Raw genomic sequence first — 17,385 nt, 5'->3', positions numbered from 1 at the left:
TTACATGGCCAGTTATTTTTTTTGCGTGGGTGCTGAGTATCTGAGACCAGAACCAATCCCAGGTCTCCCAATTCTGGCGCCGGCGCTCTCACTCACTGCGCCACCTGGCTGCCCCTTAACAATATATTTTAAACAACAACAATGAACTATTTCTCTCATTCTGAGGTTCTTTGTAATGCTTTTTATTTTTACTTTAAAAAAGACATTCACAGTTGAGATTCAGTCCCCTATAGAGTCTAAACATCAACAGTGGCTCCTGAAAGCCATGGAAGGGCACGAGTATAAAACTGCAAAACTCTTTCTGTTTAGCTTGTTGCTTGATGGAACCTTTTAGGCATCACAGAATCTCAGAGAGCAGTGTGTTCAATTCATAGCCCAGCATAGATGCTCTATATTCCTGACATGAGATTATCCAGCTTCTGCTGAAAGGCTCTAGGCTCAGGCAGTTTCCTGTCTGTTGGGATGGCCCAGTTTACTGTTTCAGTTATTGCTTATGAAAAAATTTTTATTGTATCAAGCCAAAATCTGTCTCTATGTAAATCTCATTTACTGGACGTGATTGTGTCCTATGGCAACAAATCTAATTCCCTTTTCCAGGTGATAGGCCCTCAAATGTTAAAAGACAATTGCAGGGTTCCCTGAGTTGTGTCTCTTATGATTAAGAAAAATCACATGGTACCTATGGGCTTCAAAACATCTTTACTCCTTTCAAACAATACCAGTGGAGAGGAAACTCAGAATTTCTCAAAGAGAACATATTTCTTCAAGTTCTTAGAACAAGTAAATAATAATAATGATTTGACTTTGTCTTTCAACTTTGCTTTTCAACACACTTTAATATGTATTATATATCACTGATTTACGTAGCATCAACATTATTGCCCCCCTTTTAAAGACTGGTAACATGGAGCAAAGAGAATTTAAGTGACATGCCTATGATGATCATGAGTTAGTGGCAAAGCAGAACCAAAACAAACCCAGGTCTTCAGATTCTTGGCCCTTTGCTCTGACTGCGACTAAACCTTTGGGAAACCCTATGATCTCTCAAAAGTGGGCAGGGAGAACTCAGGGATAGTGGCATTGTGTGTCTTGCCCAGTGACAGATGAAGAAAGGGAGAAATCTCTTCCTAGATTTTAGAGTTCAAAATATTCATATGTGGTTACACTTTAATTCCCTTTCCCCTAACAGCATCCCAAACAAGCCTTAGATGGAATGGTGTATCATGTTATGATTACTATTGTCAGAATGTGCAGAAATGAAGGGGAGGAACAGATAGAGAGGAGTTAATGACCTACCTCAATGTGTTTAAAATGTCTCTTGGGAATTAGCTACATGACAAAAATGGTTCTGGCTTTAAAAAATATTGCACACTTACACAATCAATAACCTGAGTTCTGTGGATTCTGATAGTAATTAGTTTGGTGTTCTATTTGCTTTGCTCTGCAAATCTGCAATTTGGCACATCAAAAAGTTATTAGGTATTTTTTCCTCAAGAGCTTGTTCCATTTGATCTATTCATAGAAGCAGGAGATATATTTAATTGCTATCTTACAAATTAATAGAAAAAAAAATTCCAAATCGGTAGAAAACCATTAAGACAGGAAATGTTGCTGTTTCTGAAAAGCTCAAATAGTCAAATCATACTGCCGCCATTGATAATGCTAACAACTCAGATGGTTTTTAACACTTTAGAGCTTACACACTTTCCTCACAAATCTGTAGATGTTAGCACATGTAGCAATATTTGCCCATTTTACAGATATGGAACCCAAGGGGGTTAAGTGGCCATACAGTTAGTAGGAGTCAGAACTGGCTCCAGATTCCCACTCTGTTGCTTTTACCCCTCTATCACACTAATGGAGAGGATGAAAAAAGGATGAATTTAAGATTAATCTGTATTCTTTTGTTCGCCCATCCTTTGCCCATGCAGTACCTGAAAGTAGTTACTAGCAGTGAGAACCCACACATAAGTTAGGTGACCCCTTGTCCACGAAGCCTCCCTGATTCTACATCTATATCTGATTACACTATTGTGCATCTTAGGGAGACAATGAGAAGCCACTCCATTCCAAAAGCTGAAAGTATTTGAATTTAGTACTATGTCACTGGCCACACCATCTTGAAACACTTAACATACTTACAGATAAGATAGACCAAAAAAAAAAAAAAAGCAAAGTAGGGGGTAGAGACATTAAGGACACAAAAGTAGGCCAAGAGGCAGTACAGTGTAGTAAATATTGAGATGGCTGCAGAGTCAGGGAAGTGTGGGTCTAAATGCTGCCTCTGACATATGCTAACTGTGATGCTGGATGAGTGAACCACTGGGCTTCTCTCAATGTTCCAGGCAGCTTTTTACAGGCTCGAGTTCCAAAGCAGCTGCAGATGTACATGGATAGATTTTCCTACCTGGAAGTTCCCTAAACTGATGAACTCAACATCTGGACTGAAAAAAACAAACAAACAACTAAGCATGATGATCTAATGCAGTCTCTAAAATGGGGAAATGGATAGACAACAGAGAGGAAGGCTGTGGGTGGGCAAGGTAATGGAGCAAGAAGAAGAAGCATTGCAGTCTGGTGGAAAGGGCCGTGAATTTGCAGACAAAGAATCTGGGTTTGAATACTAATTATTTCACTTGTGTGGATCTCTGTTTCTTCATCTGCAAAATGATGGGGATGGCCCAGATGATCTCTAAGGACCCCTCAAGGTCTAAAACTTTACAATTCTACGATCCTTTGGTTTGGGGACCTCAAATGTTGCATGGTTAAAATCCTTTCTCCTCCATGAAGAAGGCCTAATCTGGCCAACATTAATATCTCATGCCTTAGAAATCGGAATCCTCCATCACCTGCTTGATAATTAATCATGGACAGCCTTATGGAGTCTCTTGAGTTGTTATTTCACATTGCAGTTTAACTTTGCTCATATCTGAGTTTCCTCTTTCCAAGCGTGTTGTAGGGGAGAGTCTTATTCTGCACACTGCCAATACTGTTTAGTACACTGCCTTGCATATGTATAAGCACAATTTGGAGACAGACAAAAGGACTCAGAAAATGCTCCTTTAGAAACAAGCGAGTAACATATGATTCCTAGTGCGTTCCAACTGGCAAGAACTCTTGGTCTCAGCCGCACCTGACTTCCAAATGCAGAACCAGCAGGCAGCGGTCAGCCATCTCCTGGAAAGATCTGGCCAGTTCACTGAGCGTCTGCATGATCTGTTCAGACCCTGGAGGGAGATCCATGCTCACATGGTTGTCCTGACCAGGGGAGGGCACTGAAAGAAAAGGGAATGATAAAAATATGAGCAATTTCACGCAGTGCATACATTAAAAACAAAGAAACAAACATGGCATCTTGTCTCACATGTCTCCTCATTGTCTTGACCAGTTTGGCTTTATATGACTATATGAAGCCCTGGGACTACAGGAAGAAATGACTATTTTAGCAAATGACCAGACAGTAAAGCAAGTTCCAATAGGCTCAAATCTGGTGAGAACCATATTAGGGTCAGGGCTCTCCAGACCTGCATGCTCAAGATCTAGTGAGTTGCTACTGTGAACCCCAGGGAGTTTTTCTTTTAATGACATTACAGAGACTGGCCTGCACTGAACTCCATTTCAATTCCATAGGCATTTATTAAGGGTCTACTATATGCTATTTATGGAGGATTCAAAGATAAAAAAAAAGGGATGCTTCCTCTGGAAGGGGAAGGACCCAGCATGTCTTTGTAGCCCTACAATGCTGGCAAGCCTCTGGACTATAGGATAGTCTATAATCACATTCTTCCTCAAGGAAGAATGAGAATACAGAAAAAAGTAAAGGTGATAGCAATGTTAAAAGCTGAGCCTTGTTCAAGGTAGTTGATGTAAAAGGAGAAACAAGATTTAACAACATACATTACTAGCCACTGGTCACCTTTGCATCATCCTAAATGTATCTACTGGAGGCTAGATGTGTGTATTTGCACTCTCTTTGTTATTCTATAGTATATCAAAACAAGTGGAGATTCTTGGCTTACTAAGATTTTGAGGTCTTTAACTGAACCTCAAGACTCCTTTGTTATGTGATATTTTCTCAATGCATTATCACAGAGAATTAAATTATGCACAGAGAATTAAAGAATCTCTACATATATAAATCCTATTTCTAGCTCTGGAGTTCATTTTCTTTTTTTTTTTTTTATTAAAAAAGTTTTTTTATTCCCTAAACAGTTTACAAACACCCTGCTAAGAAATTCTAATCTTTCCTGTCCCTATTAATAATGATGATGGTAAATAATTTAATGATAATAATAGTAACATCAAACATTTAATGTGACAGACAAATGATCAACTACCAACCTGAAAGTTAAAGAAACTGATACAGAAGTGAGCAGAACCAGGAGAACATTGTACACAGTAACAGTGACACCATGCAATGACCGACTTTGATAGACTTAACTCTTCTCAGCAATACAAGAATGTAAGACAACCTCAAAAGGCTTATGATGGAAAACACTATCCACATCCAGAGAAAGAACTATGGAGTCTGAATGCAGACGGAAGCAGACTATTTTCTCTCTCTTTCTTTTCTTTTGTTTCTTCTTTCTTGTGGTTTCTCCCATTGGTTCTAATTCTTCTTTACAATATGACTAATGTGGATATATGTTTAATATGATTATACATGTAGAGCCTATATCAGACTGCATGCCCTCTTGGGGAAGGAGGAGCAGAAAATTTAGAACTCAAAATCTTATAGAATTGAATGCTGGAAACTAAAAACAAACAAATAAATAAAAAAAAAGAAACTGACACAAAGAGAGATATAGCTCTAGAGAAGCAGCTGAGTTCAAACTGTAAGAAGCGGGATGAAAGTATTTCAGAAAAGAAACTAGTTAGGCATATATTTAATTTAGCTCTAATGTATGGTGAATGCATAGTGTGCTACTAAAAAAAAACCTTGAGCATTAAAACCAGAGCTTGATTGGAAAGCTGCTTTATGAACTCTTTAGGGCTCACTGAAATTTATGAAGTATTTTTTAAATGGGAGACAGTACTGAGCAAAGAAATTCTGAACAGGGCAAACAGAGACAACCAAAAATAATTAACTAGCTCCTAAATGTCAAATGGAAATACAGAAAGAAACAGTGCTGGCAGACGAAAATCTGCTCAGGGTGATTGCAGTCAAGATTTGTGACATAAGACACATCACATACATGTATCATTTTTACAGAATGTTTCTGTGCAATGATCTGAAGGATATATTTGACTTTTATTTACAAAATTCTGTTCCCTCTTTCAATATGTTCCTTTTAACAGAATATTTTTGTTCAGGTTCAAAGATGATGTAAATGAGTCACCCCCCTGGTGGGAAGGACCTGAATTTTGAGTTGCTATTTCTTCAATACTATTACTGGGATTGGGCTTCATTGAACTCTAATTCAATTTCAGTACTTACTAAGGGCCTACTATGTGCCAGGCACTGAGGATTCAAAGATAAAAGGGCCCTTTCCTCAAGAAGCTTACATTGTATTAGGGATAAACAGCATACACACAGATAAGTAAATACAAAATAAAGAAAAACTAAAATGGGGTGGTGGTGGTAGAGGAAGCACATAGTGGGTAAGAAGACTAGGCAAAATCCCTTGTTGGAGACAGTGTTAGAATTTAGCCTTCAGGGTAACAAGAGATTCACAAGAAGTAGAAGTAAGAAGAGAGAACATTCTAGGCAGGGATTCCAAGTAGGCCACTGGTCAGGAATACAGATTATGGGAGAGTAAAGGGAGATAACTCTGAATGGGTGGGCTGGAGTCAGGTTGTGACCGGATAAACAGAGAATATCCTTAAGACAGGAAAGCATGGAACAACAGGAAACATGGAGCAACAGGAAGCAAGTGACATGATCAGATTCAGGCTTTACATGATCTCCTACCTCGCGATGACCAACGATGAACACTCGTGAGTCTCTCTATAGGTTAGAAAAAGGAGCAGTAGGCCAAATATTTTCTGTGGGCTATGTTAACAAGCTCAAATGCTGACTGAGCTTGGAACCTTATCATCCTTAGCTCTACTCTGTAAATACAAAACAAATATATGTATACAGGACAACATGACCTAGGAAATTCACACAGTCACAAAGATGATAGTTAATAATATTTATACAGGTTTGGGTTATGAAATGCTTTCTTCATAACAATCCGGTAGGTAGTTCACATGCAGAAGATGAGGAAACTGATGTTCAAAGTCATATAAAGACAGATCACGAGCAGGCATTTTGAAAAGCTGTGTCTAGGAGTTAGGTAGTGCAATGGATAGAGGGGCACCCCTGGAGTTGGGAAGAACTGAATTAAAGTCTTACTTCAGACACTTGCTAGCTATGTGAGCCCAGACAAGCCACTTAACCTCTGTCTCAGTTTCCTCATGGAAAATGAGGATAATAATAACATCTTCTGCTTCCCAGGAGTGTTGTGAGGATCAAATAAGATAATTGTAAAGTGCTTAGCACATAAACACTATTGAAATATTAACTAATGTTAATAGTATTATAAAATTTTATGTATAAAATATATATTTATATACTGGGTAGCAAGGTGTCTCAGACAGAGGGCCAGCTTTGGAGCTAGGAAGAGGGGGTTTCAAGTAATCATCATGGCACAATTTCTTAGTGTCCCGGGCAACTACCTAAGACAATAAATTGCAAACACATTACTTATCTGCATAGATGGGGCAGGCATGTATATTTCACACCTGGAATTCACTAAACTGACGAAATCATAGGTCCCAAGCAAAAAAGATCTGGCTAGATACAATATGTTGATACTGTGGAGCTAAGTAGGCAAAGGTTTGGAACTCAGTAACATTTAGCCCACTTAGTGTTGCACATAGAAAATCTTTGCCCTGCAGCTACATGCAGCATCTTTTATCCAGCTGATATATTTATGAGTGCATACTGTTGACTATAATGTGTCAGGAGACTAAGATGGTATGTACAGCATAGGTGTCACATTATTTTCCAACTGATACTGGATGTGTGACACTGTATTCTCTTTCCAATGTTAATATTCTAGGGAGGGGATGAGGAATAAGGAAGGGTAGGTTCTTATCTCTCTTTCCTATAGAAGGAAAAAAACACTCAAGGGTTTTTGGAGATTTAGGGGAAAAATTGATATTCAGTTATTGCAAAGAACATAGATCAAGCTGAAGGTGTAGGTGGGAGAAAGGAAGATGGATGGGAATGGGATGTTAGACTGGAGAAGGAACTAGTCTACTGTATAATTCTGTGCCAGCACCTTGTTAAAGGCTCAGGGGATGGATGGAGACGTCAGCTGAGACTGGAAACTCAGCTAATTTCCCTAGTGGTGGGGGAGAAGCTTGGTTTTTGTCAGTTTGTTGAGGAATTTGAAATTCAGTTACAGAAATTTGACTCAAACCATAATTACTATTGGGCAGCGGAGTTAGCTAAATCAAGATACATAAAAGTTCATTCCAACAGCTCATTTACACAGGAGGCTGAAAGTTCTAGGGTTTTCAGCTTCTGGAGATTGTTTCTGGCACTGCTTGTCAAGTACTGGGCTACACTGAAAAATTGTATTTCTCCAGCAGGAAAAGTGCTTCAAGAAAAGTGATTTCCCTCCTCTTCCCAGGCTTTGCACAGAGAAGGCCTGATAACAGGTGGCATTCAATGTCTTCCACAATCTCACTCCAACTAAATTTTCCGATCTTATCTCATATTATTTCCCCTCACATAGATAATCTGTTTCAGTCAAATTGGAGTATAAGCTGTTCCTTAAACATAGTGACATTAGACAACAAACATTTATTAAGCACTTTATAACATGCCAAGGATGGTACAAAGTGGTTGAGGAAAGGTAAAAAATTGTCCCTGTCCTCAAAGGTGTTCACATTCTAATGGGAAAGACAGCTAGGTACACAGAAAGGTAGAATGAACACTCAGAAAAGCTTCTTGCAGAAGGTGGGATTTGAGTGGATCCTTGAAAGAATCCAGGGAAACTAAGTGAGAAGGATGAGAATTCCAGGCATGGAATTTTATATTTTACTACACAGTTATTCTATGTAAAACAGAATCAACTTATTTAAAGTTCACACAACCACTTACAATGTTTTTCTTCCCAATTCATTTATTTTAAAGTAGGCACAATGATGAACATTAGTGGGGTTCAGGTGTGTAATTTATCAAGGTGGGGTATAAATCAGGCTGAATCTCCTTTCTGATTTAAAGATGTGGACAAGAAGTCAAGAGGATGGAAAACTGACCCTTAGTGTAGCTGAGAGGGCAGCTGTGATTAGAAAAGTATAGGCCCTCTCTATAACCAAAGAAATCAAAGAAAGAGGAAAAGGATTCAGAGGGATAAAAATATTTATAGTCATTTTTTGTGGTGGCAAAAAACTAAGAAACAAAGGAGATGTTCAGAAATTGGGGAATAGATGAACAATTTATGGGATATGAATGCAATGGAATACTGTTGTACCATAAGAATGAATGAAAGTGACAGTTTCAGAGAAAGTTTAGAAGACTTATATGAGCTGATGCAAAGTCAGGGAACAATGCTGAACAATGTATACAATAACAACAACCTGGGAAAAAACAAACAACTTTTGAAAGATTTAAGGAAGCTGACTGAGGCAACAGTCAACTATGATTCCAGAGGACCAATGATGATGTATGTTACCCACCTCCTGACAAAGATATGATGGACTCAAGATATGAATGAGACAAATATTTTTGGACAGGGACAATGTAGGAATTAGTTTTGCTTGACAAAGCATATTTGTTACAAAGGCTTTGTTTCTGGTTTTTATATTTTCCATGAGGGAGAGACATGGGACAGAGAGGAAATAAATGTTTTTTAATTGAAAAAAATTACAAGCTTTGGTGTCAGAAGATCTGGGTTCCAGTTATAAATATGACACTAACTGTGCAACTTGAGGCAAATCACTAAACATCTGTGAACTTCATCTGGATAATAAGTACTAATTACTTATGATTATAGATTTAGAGCTGACAGAGTTCTTAGCATGCATCTAGTATAGTGATTCTTAATTTTTTTTGTTCTATGGATCCCTTTGGCAGTATAGTTAAACCTGTGGACTCTTTCTTAGAATACTGTTTTAAAACACATAAAATTAAATATCTATGCTTGCAAAGGACACTAAATGTGCTGAAATTATTATCAAAATATTAAAAAATACAAGTTCACACACCTCAGGTTAAAAACCCTGGATAAGAACTCCCTTATTTTATAAATGATGGAATTGAGGCCCATAGAGGGGAAATGTCTTGTTCAAGATCACAGAGGTACTAAGTAGTAGAGTTGGGTCTTCAATCCAAGTCTTCTGACTTCAAATCATTAGGAAAACATAACTAAATACCATAAAGTGCTATAAAAATGTGAGTTGTTTATTATCATCATCATCATCATCCAGAAGATTCAGGAAATTTTTCCTGAGGTCATTAAAATTTTTGATGGAGTCCTATAAGGCAGTAATAGCTCTAAAGGGGGTTACTCCATAGAGGCTGAAAATGATTCATCACAGCTCAGGGCTTGTTGAAGAAAACAGGCTGTCCTGGACACATTTAAAAATTCAAGCCCTTGTAACTTCTTCCTTCCCAGTGTCTTCCACAAATAGGTGAGACTAATGACAAAGTAGTACTTCCTGGTGTTTCCCTGGAATGCTTCTGTATTCAGAATTAGAAGTGCAATTTAAGAATTTCAACCTTAACTTTGCTGACTACTCCAGAGAGCCTAAGTAATAATCCCTATAAAATGTTCCGATCCAAGAGAAGTTCCATGTAATGAGCCCATATGCAGTCCATCTTGCTGAAATCAAAGGACTTGGATCTCTCCTTTCGGATATTAACCACATCATTTGACCACTCCCAATGGTACATTAAATACAGAACACCTTTCAGGAAAACTGGAATGCTAGCTGCCATGGAGAAGCAATCAGTTGAGGACATTAGGAAGTCTCAGGTGGTTCCGCATCCAAATATTAACAAGACCTAAATCTGTTTAGTTCTTAAAATTAGTCAAAATTGGGCTCATTCAGCCCCAGAAGAGCATCTGTTTTCAAGGATGCAGCTGCTCTGCTTTCAATGGCAACTCACTGTGACTTCTTTAATCGATCCATATAAGGATGTCCTTGTGCATTTGCAGTATTAGCTGAATTTGTCATATTATGTACTGGTCCCAACTGGGGTGGAAATGAAAAACCGAAAAGGGAAAGATAGTTGTGGAAAGAAAATGGAGGTTAACCCATTGAATCTAAGCTTTTTAGGAGACAGAAAGCTGCCAAAGAATAATCCCACATAATTTCTCCCTGAGAACATTAGGTCACTCTCCAGAAGTCCATTCTAGGTCTAAAATTCTATGATTCCTCTTCAGGTTTTCACAAAATTATGACATGCTCTCCTCCATCAATGCCTTCCTTGGATGCTTCATTATGGCACAGATATGAATTGGGTTTCTTAAAGCTAGGAAATCAGAATGCAAGCTCTGGAAGGTCCTGACAAATTGGAAAGACTTGGAGGAAAGTCTGGCAAAGGACTATATATCTTTCATGTAAGGATCAGCCTTGCTAAGTATGGGGAAGACTCATCACCAGAATAGTGACCAAAATGCAGGTGATGAAATTTTGCAAACTTATGCAAATGTATGAGATGGTTTGTCTCAGAAGGCAAGGGGGCCATTGTGTCATTGGCCATCTGGTGAAGCTTATGAACTCCTCAGAATAATTTTTAAAATGAATAAAAATATATATTTTTAAAGGAACTAAGATATATTGAAATAAAGGTCTATTTTTTTCTGATCTCAGATCATGTATTGTATGAAATCTATCCATGGACCCTTTGGGGGTCTGTGAAGCCCAGGTAAAGAAGCCTAGTCCCAAAGCATGGAGGAATTGGGGTCCACAAAGGGAGCGCCTACCTTGTAGGAGTGCCTATGCTGATAATATGCCAGGATTCTAAAAGTCCTGGAGCAGGACAAAGCTTAGTGAACCTTGCTCCAAATCATAAAGAAATTATGTACATTTCTGTATCATAGTTTTCCTTTCTGAAAAATGGTGGTTGTGTGGAATAATGCATACAGAAGCTGCCTTGGAGTCAAGGAGACCAGGGTTCAAGTCCCTCTTCTGAAACACAATGGCCTCGTGTCTCTGGGCATGTCACTTAGACTCTGAGGGCTCCAGACAACACCTGGAGCTGAGAAGTTATAGAGGAAATGATGGTTTGTATGGGTAGAACAAATTCCTCACTGTGAATTTCCTACACTGATCAACAGGAGATGAAATCACAGAGCCAATCATAAAAAATTTATATTTCTGTCAGAGTTGATGTAATGACAGCGCTTAAAATTCACATTCAGATCCTGAGATGTTATTACTTCATAGATTCCTTCTCTCACTGAATGGAGCCTCTGATTCATTCATTCACTCAATCGAATATGCAACAGATATATGTGTAAAGTACTGATTGGATTTGCCTTATCAAGGAACCCCAGAATAGGAATCACTGAGTGAGTTAGTTTTCAGGGAAAGCCCTGAGGGAGAAGATGGAACCAAAGTTGATTCAGAAATGCAGAGCCTGAGCAGTGGGGGAAATTGTAGCATTTACAGAAACAGGTAAGCAAAAACAGAGTTAATGTGAAGAATAATGAATTTTGTTTTGGGCATGGATATTTTAAAAGGATGGTGAAATACCCAGCAGGCAGCTGAAGGTCCTATAGCTTTAGAAGTTGTTTGGAGGTAAAGGAACTGAGAAGCAGTGTGTTATAAAGGGCCCTAGTCTTTGAGTCAAGACCTGTGTTCTCATTTCCTGCTCTCAAGGAGCTCACATTCTAATTTGGAAGATAACACAGATTGTTGTTGTTGCTGTTCAATTGTTTCAGTCATGTCTGACTCTTCGTGACCCCATCTGGAGATTTCTTAGCAAAGTTTGCCATTTCCTTCTCCATCCAGCTTATTTTACAGGAGGAAAATGAGGCAAAGATGGTAAGCGTCTAAGACAAGATTTGAACTCAGGAAGAGGAGTCTTCCCAACTCCAGGTCTGGTACTCTATCTTCTGCACCACCAGTTTCAACTGCAAATTAGATGATAAAGTCCCAAGGTGCTTAGGGCATAGCAGCAAAGCAAAAAGTGGCATATCTAATGTCATTTCCTCTGCTAAAATGATCGGGTTTTGATGTTGAATAGAACTGACAAGGCCAAGGACTTCAGTGGCAAGAATTTCTTTCCTTGGTCTTTAGTAGCTGTGGTTGTAGCATCTGCAGAAGACAGGTCTCATCTCTTCATGAGCTGTTTCCCCGTGGCAACGTCTGAGGGTACTGGGCTAGAAGCATCCCTATTCTCAAGACATTTCGGTTTAGGAACCTGGTTTACTCCAATCAAGGTCTAAAGGGAAATGGTGGCCAAGGTGGTAGTGGTGCTTTGACTTGCCTCTTGTCTCTCTCGCAGGCTGACTTGCTATTTTAGCTAGTCTAGCTTTCCTGTCCCATGGGTGGCTGCTGGTTGACAGTGAGTGGAGATGGCCAGTTCCTTCTCCACAGGAGTAGCTTGCCCAGATGATCTTTATCTACATCCATTTCTCCACCATCACTTGATAGGCTCTTATCTCCTCTTATCTAGACCATCTAAATAACTTCCTAGATGTCTTTCCCCTTCTAAACAATCTTGAAAAACAAAGCCAGGGCACTTCCTAAATAAAGCATAAGGTTAATAATATTACTACCCTAAGCAAAGACCTCTACCTAGAGAGGTATGCTCAATATCTTTATTTTAACACCCAATGCCCTCCACAAGTTAGATTTAACCTACCTTTCCAGTTTTATCTCTGGCTACTCCCCTATATGAACCATTCCCCCCGCCCCCAGTCAAACGGTCTACTCATCACCCCTGCTTTGATGCTTTTATTCATGTTGTTACCCTATTTGAAAAGTTCTCCTCTCTCTTGATCATCTACTAAATCAATGATGTTAAACTCAAAAAGAAATGGGGGCCACTAAGTGGCAGGCCACATATTGCCTTAGAAAACCACACATAAACATTACCTATGCTCTATTGTGTTTTTGTTTATTTTGTCAAATAATTTCCAGTTACATTTTAATTTGGTTTCCTGCACACTCAGGAGTGCTGCAGGCCTCACACCTCTGATCCAAATCACAGTCAACCTTCTCAAAGCCTGTCGCTAACACAAAGCTTTCTTCTCTGATCATCCCAGTCCAGAATGATTCCTTGGTTCTCTGAAATCTTCTATTACTCATTACCTTTGAATTTTTATTGAGTACTTAATAGCAGACAGGAATTGGCACTGCTTTTATAGGGGCATATAACATATGAGGGCTGGAATAGATAATAATAACAACTCACATTTAAAGTTTGTAAAGAGCTCTACATACATTATGCCATTTGAGCCTTATGACAGGTCAGCAGTACAGATATTATTTCCATTTTACAGAAGAGGAACCTGAGGCTCACATGGTTAAGTGTCCTGCTAATAAGTGTCTGACGTGAGACTCAGATACAGGTCCTCCTGACTTCTATTCACTACACCATGCTGCTTCTCACTATGGCATATCTGAAGTCTTTTTCAGTTCTCTGTCTCTCTACATGATATGGTAGACAGGCTTAGGTTGCTAATTAGCTTTTCATGCATATATATCTTACTTCTCTAACTGAACTGTAAGGTTCAGAGGTTAGGAACCATGTTTTACTTTGCCTTTTACTGATTTCCCCATTTTCAGCACAATGTTTGGTATGCACGATACATATTTGATTAATTATTCATTTTCCTAGTATTTTGATGGATCTATGATCTCCTTAGAGTGAATGCTCCTTCTACCCATGTAGCTTCAAACCAATCCAAATATGAATCATATCTAATCTGCTGGATAAGACTATCCCTCTGATTTTGAAGCCATATTATAGGCATTTAGGTTATAGACATTGGTCTGTCTATATATTATTCTTCATTTTCCCTCTGACTGTTCTACTTCTTTTTCTGCTCACCTATGTGCCTTGCTAATGTCTCTTATGATGATTCTTGCATGCACATCACTATTAGTATTATACTTAGACTTAGTCCTTTTCCTTTGAAGTAGTCCTAGGTCAAAGGTAATTTTGATTTTTCCAAAGAAAATTATAATTATACAGCACCACTTGAAAAATAATGGTGCTAGAAACACACAACTTTGTGGGAGCAAGAAGCTTGGAATTATTACAAAAGTTGCATAATTTGATACATTGTGATGTTCTCTTCTATTCAGTTCTATACCTAGATTACTGCTATATTTATAACACATATACACAGTGATGGACTAACTCAAAGGCAACCATATGTCATAATCAGTACATGTAGCCTTCTTCCATTTTGTTTTTCCTCTGCAGATGTCTTTTTTGAGTGATCCAACACCAAAGAAAAATTAATCTTAACAAAGGAATCTCCAAGTAATAGAAGCGTAAATTTTTCAATGGGTACTACCAAAACAAGGATGAAACTTAAATTTTTATTCCTACCATACTCCTAAAAACTGCATAAAATCTTTCATCCAATGGTTTCCAAGTATTTTATTGATCAAGATCATTATTTACCTTCAACATTATCCAAACTAAACTCCCAAGATTATGAAAATCAATCACCATTATCAAAGAAGTGCCAGAAATTGAGATAAATAGTGATGAAAATAGACGCTTCATGCAGGCCCTCTTTCTGAATAGTAAAACAAATACAAAATGAAGGTAAAAGTGGACAGCTGTTTTCTAAGTTCCCACAAGGGAAAGTATTTTTTCTAGAATCTGAGGCAACACTGATACTCTGTACATGGTACAGCTCAATGCAACACACTCTAAGGCTCTCAGTACATATTCTTTGATGTTAATACTGACTGAGCAAGTCCCAGGTCTGCCAAGATATTAAGCTTTAGGTGCCTGCCAGCACACAGTACATAGCAGAAAACAGGTAATTCTCTAAAGAATCACAGTTCCATCTCTCTTAAATCTCACGGGCCAACAATACAGGGAATCAGCTCCTTCAGTCTTGGGGAACACGGCAAGATTCACTTATTTTCCTTTGTTCTAAACAATCCTCCTCGAGGGTTTGACACAAGTCTAATCACCAACTAAGATGATATGTGGTTATACGGTAGTAATTCAGCTGCCAGGTCAGGAAGAGAAGGGGGAGGGAAAATAAAGCAAAACAAAAAATCAACAGGCCCATTTCGGCCATTTGCTAATAAAATACTATTTTAACGTTAAATGTGATCCCTCGTGAATTTTATTACTAAATATCTTGCATTTCTTCAAAATCTCAAATCAAAGAACAGCCTAAGAGATTAACAAAAACCTAACCAGGTTCTCCTAGGTGAATAAGGGAGTCAGGATGAGGTCAGAGACAATATTAAAAAGGCTGGATAACTTGGGATTTTTCTTTAGGCAGAGTTACCATTCAGTGATGTGTTTAATGAATATCCTCCTAGCTGTAGAGTTTGGCCACTTCTCCTAGTGCCTCTGGGGACCAGTTTATTCACTGTGACTCAGAGACCAATTCAATTAAATTCAACAAATAACTTAGTGCTTGGCTTTTGGGGGGAGATATGAAGATGAGATAAGACACTATAAGAAGCCTAAGAGGAACAGGAGGGAAGAAGACACACACCTAACTAAGTGGAACATAGAATAAAAGCTACTCATTCTGTCTGGAGCCTGTTGCAGGTTGTGTCCCTCATTAGACTGTGAGTTCCCTGAGAGCAAGGTCTGTGTATTTTGCCTTCTTATTTATCCAAACATCATTACTTTAAAGTTTTCAAAGCGTTTTATAAACAGCTATTATTATCCTTCTTATAGAGAGTCACAGAACTACAAAATGTCATAAGCAGGATTCATTTTCAGTACAGGCCAAGTGAAGAGCCCCTTGTCTTGCAGTAAGAGTGAGGAATGACCTTTGGAAGGCCTGTGTTCCAGTGGTATACCTCCAATATGAAGAGGAAGCTAGGAAGGGGATCAGCGCCTTCAATAGACTCCTTGTGGGGAACTTGTCCAGTATCATCATCAGCAAGCTCAGTACCATCCTCTCTGATCACCATTCTCCTTCACCCCACATAGTCGATCACTCGCCAAATCTTCTTGCTCTTTTTGCCCCAATATTTTCTCCTGTGTGTCTCCTCTTCTCTACTCACACAGTCATGACTCTAGTTCAGGCCTTTATCGCCATTCACCAGAACTACAGCAATAACCTCCTATTGCTCTCCCTGAATCAAGGGTCTCTCCATACTAATCAATCGTCTGTCTGCACAGCTGCCAAAGTGATTTTCCTGTTGATCACGTCACAACAAGTTCTAGTGCCTACTGCCCTGAGTCAAAGAGAAACTCTTCTATAGGGCATGCAAATCTTTCCAGAACCTGGCCCTTCCTTACTCTTTCAGTCTCCAGGCATTTTGCTCTCTTTCTTGCACTCTGTATTCAAGTCATCCTGGCCTATTGGCTGTTCTGTCTATAGATAGAATCTAATTTCTCTGCCTTTGTACCAGCTATCTTCTCTGGAAAACATGGCCTCTCTTTTTACCTCTACCTCTTAAAATCTCTGGTTTCTGCTTTTTTTTCCCTTTTAAATATTTTAGACTATTTTATTTCTATTATAGACTATTTTACTTTTTCTTCAATTCCCAATTCTTTCCCTCTTCTTGCCATTCTCTACAAAATAAGAGGGTAAGTAAAACAAAACCCATCACAAATATGTATATTAATGCAAAACAAGTTAGATTAGCCATTCCCTGGTTTCTTTTCAAGACTCAATTAACTCCAGCACCAGCCTTTCTGGATTCTCTTAGCTGCTACTGCAATCCTTCCAAAAGAAATCTGTATTCAGTGTGTAAATATTCTGTATATACTTATAGGTGAACAAGTTATCTCCCCATTAGAATGTAAACTCCATGAAGTCAGGGACTATTTTCTTGTTGTCTTTTTATCCTCAGGACTCAACACAATGCTTAATACATGTTGGTTGATTGTTTTTTTATTGATAGGAGTCATATAACATGGGCAGGTATAGATGGACTGTGAGTGATCTCCATTAGAGGGGTCAAACTCACTGAGGTTCCATGGAGTGCCAACCAGATTAAAACGTAATTGGGAAATGTTTGACAAAAGAAATACAAATATAACACAACAGATATAATATTAATTTATGGTTTTCTAAATTGATATGTAGCCCTCAGGGATCTCTTTCTATTTGAATCTGACACCACTGCTCTCCACTGTTGGAAGGAATTTACATGAGTAAAATCAGAGATTCATTTGGGTATTGAGGATTTTGAGTTATGAAAACTCATTATAGGGCTTGCTCAATGAAATCCATGATTACTCAAAAGGGATCAGCCTACAAACCTTTATAAGAA

The 17,385-nt window shown here is 38.5% G+C and overlaps 1 protein-coding gene across 2 annotated transcripts in view; it reads right to left on the bottom strand.

The window, feature by feature from the left end:
• EXOC4 (exocyst complex component 4) overlaps positions 1–17,385 on the bottom strand; it is a 1,166,755-nt gene that overhangs the window by 70,829 nt on the left and 1,078,541 nt on the right. For both annotated transcript variants that reach the window (XM_069087253.1, XM_069087254.1), the window contains one exon: positions 3,134–3,275. In XM_069087253.1, the coding sequence (XP_068943354.1) occupies positions 3,134–3,275 (142 nt within the window). The remainder of the gene's footprint in view (positions 1–3,133; positions 3,276–17,385) is intronic.

The sequence above is a fragment of the Petaurus breviceps genome, unplaced genomic scaffold, assembly GCF_028583685.1.
Source record: "Petaurus breviceps papuanus isolate PSGF00001 unplaced genomic scaffold, PetGlider_PUasm1.0 181, whole genome shotgun sequence".
In the NCBI taxonomy this organism is placed as follows: domain Eukaryota; kingdom Metazoa; phylum Chordata; class Mammalia; order Diprotodontia; family Petauridae; genus Petaurus; species Petaurus breviceps.
Note: the sequence above shows the minus strand (reverse complement) of the source record. Positions and strands in the feature narration are given on the sequence as shown.